The 7,620-nt window shown below is 30.3% G+C and overlaps 1 protein-coding gene across 2 annotated transcripts; it reads left to right on the forward strand.

Moving 5' to 3' along the window:
- The first annotated feature begins 428 nt into the window (after positions 1-428).
- On the forward strand, positions 429-7,416 carry LOC123685679 (ras-related protein Rap1). Of its 2 annotated transcripts, XM_045625473.1 has the most exons (6): positions 429-600; positions 787-856; positions 1,531-1,737; positions 1,802-1,930; positions 2,845-2,997; positions 4,127-7,416. In XM_045625473.1, the coding sequence occupies exons 3-6, from the start codon at positions 1,555-1,557 to the stop codon at positions 4,217-4,219; spliced, it is 558 nt and encodes a 185-aa protein (XP_045481429.1). In that variant the 5' UTR covers positions 429-600; positions 787-856; positions 1,531-1,554; the 3' UTR covers positions 4,220-7,416. The 2 variants fall into 2 exon arrangements, with proteins under 2 accessions (XP_045481429.1, XP_045481430.1); XM_045625474.1 differs by lacking the exons at positions 429-600; positions 787-856 and adding an exon at positions 1,401-1,419.
- The last annotated feature ends 204 nt before the right edge of the window (positions 7,417-7,620 follow it).

Raw genomic sequence — 7,620 nt, forward strand, 5'->3', positions numbered from 1 at the left:
AGAGTCTTCATAACTGTCCAACTTGAAATCAATTTTACTGATATTTTGGAAGGTACCGTTTGAAATTTTAAGCATCGTCATGGATGTATAATAATCATAAATTTTCCATTCGAGTAACGTCGATGTAGTAAAAAGTTTTCTTCTTATCTATCATTTTTTTTTTTTTACGGTTCAATATTTTGGCACGGATGGCAGCACATTAGATTATTTTTTAATATTTCAAGTTTTGGTATATATGGCTTTAATTCTTATCATTAACAGACTGACTATGAGAAGAGAAGAATATAATAAAATTGTTTGGAACTGATTTTCACGGAATGTTGCATTTTAAGATTAAAATGATAATCACTAATATGTTTTGAAATTTCCCGGGATTCCAATTTTGTGACAGTAAGTGGGTGTCGGAATGTGATTATCTGCTTTACCGACGGGTGCGGTGGTACAGAGCTACAGAGAAAGATATGAACTAAGCTTACGCTACTCTTATGTTAAGGCTCTGTTATAAGGGGGGGTCATCATTAGTTGCCAGCTCTAGCAGCTAAGTTTTAATCAAAGGCATCGCCCGATTCCATTCCAAAAGTAACGGTATCAAAAACTACGGTAAGTTACCTGTTTTGAAGTTAATCGAACCAAATCATCAAAAATTTCGAAGGATTATGACATTGCCGTTTTTTGTGCGAGTGAATAAGTAAACGTAGAGAATTATCCCGGTGACTCGTTTCATCAAGCTATGAAAGTGTATATTTGAAGTGATTTATAAACTTGATCAATTGACGTTAATTTTAGTGAAGTGTACTGCTCCAACAATAACCAACGTTAATAGAAGGAAGTTGGCCGAGGAAAGATAGGAACAAATGTAGGTATTTCCTTATCATTTTATTGTTATTGATAATATTAGGGCGAAGCACATTCAATAACAGGGTTAGCTATTTGTTCACTTTCAGTTCCCAACCCAAATGCTTTTAGTCATTCCTGTAATTGCATACCTTCTGAATTAATCATCAAAATAACTACGTCCTTTGGAACATAACCAATCCCTTACTTTTTGGTTTATATTAGGATTTCTTTTTTTCTTCATTTATCTAATTGGTTCGATTCGCTTATACATTTCTGATTTTATTCGTTTCATAAATTTATTCGAAATTACGATTTATAACACCTAATTGGATATTACTCATTTCTTTGTTTATCGAATTCAAATTGGTCATTAGAAGGTAGCTACATCAACAAAGTAGTCAACTGAAAGTGCAACAAATATTTCGCCTCTGGCTCTCTTTGAAAGTTGAAAACAATTATAATAATTGAAATTAACTACTTACCAGTGTCATGTTCTAAATTTCCTGGAAACAATTTTGACAATTATAAAGACGGAGAATCATTAAATTCATTTCAAAATTACTAGAATTTTTCTGCTCAATTGTAAGTTACTGTCATCAATATAAAGTTTGAATTATTATTTTTTTCGATTGAAGCCTTGAGATCTTTCTTTTAATTTTAAACATGTACTTGAATATGAAATTTTTTTTTCAGATTTATAGTTAAAAATCGTCAAAAATGCGTGAATACAAAATAGTTGTCTTAGGTTCTGGTGGTGTAGGGAAATCTGCACTTACTGTTCAATTTGTACAGGGCGTATTTGTAGAGAAATACGATCCTACAATAGAAGATAGTTATCGGAAACAGGTGGAAGTAGACGGACAACAATGCATGTTAGAAATTTTGGATACAGCTGGAACGGTAAGTTGAATTATATGATTTCATAAAAAATTCCATGAAAATATCTATTATTGTCTTGTTATAGGAACAATTTACAGCAATGAGAGATTTATATATGAAAAATGGTCAGGGATTTGTTTTGGTTTATTCAATCACCGCACAATCGACTTTCAATGATCTACAAGATTTGAGAGAACAAATTCTAAGAGTGAAGGTAAATATTTTTTGCTCCATGTGAATGTGGGCATTTTATTTAAAATTTTGTTTTATATTTTCACATTCCACACCTTTGAGCAGTTGACCTGTTGAATGTTCTGAAGTTTTACTGTGGGACAATGTTTTTAATTTCATCATTCCAAAACTTGTAAATTTAAAAAATCATATCGTTGAAATTGATCACTTCCATGTTTTCAAATTGCGGTAACATTTTTATTTCAGATTACTCGATTTATCCAGATAGTTGGGGAATGTTATCAAAATTTTATTTCCTGTTTAGATAGTGTGTGAAATTAACAATTTTCCTCGATGAGTCAGTCTTCACACAAAATGGTTAACAATTTGATACTTCTATATTTTTCTATAGTATTTGGGTTGAAGTGATTAATTAAGGTTTATTGATTGTATTTCTATCAACTCAATAGGTATTTTCCTCGTGTGAAATGAATCAGAATTTTAATCATCTGTTACAAATTTATCATTCAGCCATAAACAGGAAACACTGTGCAAAATGGATTGCTAGATATTTTATCAACTATTTATAAGTGACTAAGGTTTTAGTCATGAATTCATAGGCCATTATTACTATTGTGGTTTGCACTTCACAAAAACCATTTGATTCAATCAGACCTCATCCTAATTCCTGTGTACCTTTCCGGGAAGATTTTTTTTTATCATGGCATGCGAAAAACTATCACTTTGAATATCAAACTGCGGAACTAATGAAAAAAATTACTTTGCTTTACAATACTCCTATAAATTGCACAGCGAGAAATTGAAATAATTCAATTTACCTTTTTGAGTTATGAATGCTTGCATTCGGTTTGTAGCTCAACTTGTACATAATTAAAAAATCTCGTACAGAGTTAGACAGTTAAAAGGATAGGTTACTTTATAACTTCTGTTTAACAGGATACAGATGATGTGCCAATGGTTCTGGTTGGAAATAAGTGTGATTTGGAAGAAGAAAGAGTAGTAGGTAAAGATCAAGGTTCAAATCTTTCTCGCCAGTTCAACTGTGCCTTCATGGAAACCTCTGCCAAAGCGAAAATAAACGTAATTGATGTGAGTATTCCCCCCAAATGGAATTTTTCTGTTTTTTTTTTGCACCCTAGCAGAAAAAAGAACACTCAGTAATAATGAATTTATTATTTATTAGTCTGAGCATACTTCTAAGGAGATGTTTGATTTCCTCCCTGTAATGTAATCAAATCATTATAATTGAGTGTTGTTATATATATGTTTTTCATTATATTAGTAATTTCAATGGAAACATTTGAATTGCCCTTGAAGTTACTAAATTCTTTTGGAAATGTTTCCTAATGGTTTTAATTTATGTTCATTGAACCTTTTGTACACAGTAGTTTGTCGATGTAGAATCACTATTTCTCAGAGACTCATTATCATCTCATGAGATATTTGAATTTCATTGCGAAGTATGTACTTCTTCAAGAAAAAATTGTCAAAATTCTTTATGTTTCTGAGTTTATGTAACTGTCCTTTCTATTTGCACGAAGTGTTATCTGTTAGTTAGTTTTTTATAGTGCTTCTTTTTGTTAGTTTTGTAACATTTAAAGTGGATAGGAATAATGAAAGAAGAAACATATTTAATTTTGCATTGAAAATACGTGAAATAACGACGAACAAGTTGAGAAAAAATCAACAAATCTTATCGGACGCAGCTCAGGTAAGCTCAATTATTGAGGAAACAAAATTTCAAACTACTAAAATTCTGGTACCATATACCGAATTTTTTCCCTCAATCAAGACATTCTGATCCTGAAAGATTCCAGTCTTTAGCAAAGTTGACTGGATGGGTGGAGAGGTATAGACACCATGAGTTAGTTCTGCAAGGTATTGGCAGAATGAACGGATTTGCCACATAATTTGAGAAAGATTCTACTTTGAAGACCATGCAATATTTTTGGATGACTTTTTATGCTATATTCAGATTTAGTTCATGGAGATACAAAGGCCAAACATTGTCTTGGAATTAATAGATCAAAATTAGTACCTTTGCTTGATAGTGGCTTTTCAGTACATGATTTCTATTGTTGAACTTCTGTAATGAATTTGAATATTTTTCATGAGATGATGTGAATGTAAATAGTGTATGTACTTGTTTCTCGAACATATAATCAGATTTTCTAGATCAAACTGGTAATTTTTATTCTGATGTGATTTTCTCTTCCAGATATTCTATGATTTAGTAAGGCAAATCAATAAAAAATCGCCGGAGAAGAAACAGAACAAGAAGAATCCGAGAAAATTTTGTGTGCTTCTATAAAATAAATAATATCTGGTACCAAAAAATAAGTTAAAAGATTTCAAGACTTAATTGTAAGACAATGTGATTAGGCAAGTGCGGACAAGGAGCCTTTTTCGGGGAGGGGCCTAGTAGCCCTTTTTTTTCCTTACATGAATTTATGCAATATATGTCCGTTAAATTTTTTCAATTCAAGGTTGTTATTGATTATAGTTGGAAGTCTACTTAGTGAATAGGGTATTTTGAGATCTTAACTGCCAATAAAGTGGTGTCAAATAGATAATTTAGGAATGTGAATCAATGGTTTTGCGCTGCATTCATGCTAAGACTATCCAAAAAGGACAATACAACTGTATGATTCTTCAAGATTTATTCCAATTTCTGCTTTGTGAAATGACAACTAGGCGCATTTCTGTCGTATATTTTGACAAGTATTTTTATCAGCAACAATGAGTTTAGTTGTCAATTATATTGCAAAATTTATAAATGGATTTATCTTTCGATTGTAGTTGTTAAAGCACTTGCATAATTGTGCAAATATAAATTTTTATTGTAGTTTTCTATTATCTGATTAAACCTTGTGAAATTATCGAGAAAATATTGATTACGAATATTCTGGCACATTCCAGTCCTGCTTTAAACAAATCAAAACAACAAATCCTTCGGTTTTTCATTATCTTCTTTTTTTTTCTTAGGAATCTATATAGGGAGTATGGAAGCTACAATATTCAACACACAAATACAATCTTGATCAATTCAAGTATATTTGAATAATCAAAATTTCTTCCTCATTTATGCGTGCTTCAAAGTCAATTGTTTATCTTCCAATTAAATCTTTTTAAAGTGCATCCTGATTATGCCACTAATTGCACACTTTGCCATACCTACTTGAATTTGAGTGAAACAAACAAGGCAAAATGTAAATTGTTATTTTTTCAAGTAGGTTTGGCAAGTCAGTTGGCCAGGACTATTTTATCAGTTTTATAAGTAAGCATTATGTCTAACACACAGAGGGTTTTCGCAGATTAGATAATTTTCTGCAAGTGCAAAGTATACAAGTTAGCCTCATGAAAACTTGGCATGCATACCTCCATTGTTGAAAAAAAAAATGCTGAAACTGGTTTTATTTCTTTAATATTGTATTGAATTATGCCCACTTTCAATTCAATCAACATTAATGATAAAAACCAAAATTTGCATGTCAAGTTTTTGTTTGAATGCCCTGTATACTTACCCTCAACTTCTATTTCAAATGTTATTTTGGTTTGACTTGAACATTTATTGTAGACATCCTGTAAAAAAGTTCAATATTCTATAGTAAACATCTTGAAATATTTAAGAACTTTTTGTAATTAGTTTATGTTTCAATTTCATATCCATTAAATGATCCAGTTGGTGATAGAAAGAGCGTAGAAGTATTCATCACACTTAATAATTCAAAACAATTTATGATTTTGTTGGAATTCTATAAAACAGTGCTAAGATTTGGAATTGAAAAAAGTTTAATTCAACTGGATAATCTTATTTATTATATATTTCTGAAATAATTTTCATTTGCTTGAAATAAAGAACTATTTTTGAACAGTTGGAAAAATTGAATTTTCTGAAAAGTTTTTCTGTTATATCAGAGGAAATCCACCATTTGAAAAGTCAATCCTTTTTATTTTGTGAACACAACCGATTTGTTCAATATTTTGTTTTTTTCAGTGAAAAATCATTCGATTTATGTTCTAGTGGAACATTTCAGCAACTTCTAAAATATGCAAACTTAGTGTAAAAATATTGTAGCGCTACTTATTCGGTACACCATGACTTGATGAAAATATTCATGCTTCTTGTCAGACTCAGGAATTGATTGAATGTGACCATTTTCTCAAATACTCTCAACTTCATGGATTTTCAACTTTCTCAACTATATTCTACAGGCTGTGTAACTGAAGAAGTTTTTGAATAGAACTTGTCTAACAATTAATCTTTCGACTGGTCAGTTTGAAGGGCTAGAATCGGCTGAAGGAAATTTGAGCATACATTTTCAAAGAAAATTGGCCATTCTTTGATGGTCGATTAAGAAATAGATCCCTACTTTTTGGACCAGACACTCAGGTTACTATGTTGATCCACAATTCCATAAAGAGCAAGAGAATTCGCTCTTGTTTCTGCTTTATGGAGTATATCGGAAGTTTTCTTCGCCAACATGTGTCATTATTTTTGAAGTATATTTTTTATATTTGTTTCTAAATCTTATTCCAATGAATTGAAGTGAAATTTTAAAATCAAACATTAGGTTTTGATAAAAATAAAAACTTCGCACAAATAAGTGAAAAACTGATACTGCATTTTGGTTCACACACTAAAAATCAATTATTTTATACTTCATTTAAAATTCAAGTAGTAAGACATATTTTTATATATAATAGTTTCAATTTGTATAACTCATAATTATTTTACGAGTAAGCTCAACAATATGGTTGCTCATTTCATTTTTTAAGATAATACATTGTATAATACCTTCAATAATAATGTTAAATCTTCGAGCTATTGGCACACATTAATTTCAATATTATTGTTTATACTAATTTGTTAAGGGTAGAATATTTTCAAGTAGGCGATGTATCTTTATTTGAAAGGATCAGTATGTGGATAGCATGGAACGTATTAGTCCTGATATATCGAAGAATATTTTGTTGGGTACTGCGCTTGAAATGTGTGTCCATTGGATGCATAATTTTATTCCGAAATAAAATAAGCTAAAGTTTTCATTTATGCATGTTTTCTTGTATTGACACCAATAAATTAGAAAAGGTTATAATATTGTACCTAATGTTGAATTGTTATAACCCAAATTATCTGAGTGTTAACCCCATGTACATTCACAATATTAATTGTGATACATTTCCATGAATTCTTGTGAAATCTAATAATGAAGCTCTTTGCGCACCTGCCTTGGCACAATGTACCAGATGTGAATTAGCACCAAAAAGCTCTTCGAAACCGCTCACCAATAATTTTTCATTATTTTGTTGGTGATATACATATAATATATATTTTCTAATTCACTGAATCCTTTTTTAGATTCCAATCACAAATATATGTGTCGGTTGTCGATTTCTCCCATAAAGCAATTAAAAAAGTTGTATAAATCAATCTTGTTGTTTTTAATATAAATGTATGTTAATGTATTCGAATATTGACGCTAAATATAATTAAAATTCATTATTTATGGTCTTGTCTATAAGTGTTCCTTGTATTTTTGAAAATTTGACCAACGTTATGAAATATACATTGATTTTTGCCATTTTATTTTGTTCATAAAATATATTATGACAATAAGATTTGCGCTTGTCTGCAGAATACCTTAATCCTGGGTAGTATTTGAATTGGGAATAATTAAGAGTGACTATTAACTTTTCAAAAAATCTGAT

This window comes from Harmonia axyridis, chromosome X, assembly GCF_914767665.1.
Source record: "Harmonia axyridis chromosome X, icHarAxyr1.1, whole genome shotgun sequence".
Classification (NCBI taxonomy): Eukaryota; Metazoa; Arthropoda; class Insecta; order Coleoptera; family Coccinellidae; genus Harmonia; species Harmonia axyridis.

Excerpts from the sequence above, each read along its gene's own strand:
- LOC123685679 (XM_045625473.1), top strand. The coding sequence starts at position 1,555 with ATGCGTGAATACAAAATAGTTGTCTTAGGTTCTGGTGGTGTAGGGAAA. Across the intron at positions 1,738-1,801 it reads TTTTGGATACAGCTGGAACG|GAACAATTTACAGCAATGAG; the intron begins GTAAGTTGAATT and ends GTCTTGTTATAG. Across the intron at positions 1,931-2,844 it reads AACAAATTCTAAGAGTGAAG|GATACAGATGATGTGCCAAT; the intron begins GTAAATATTTTT and ends TCTGTTTAACAG.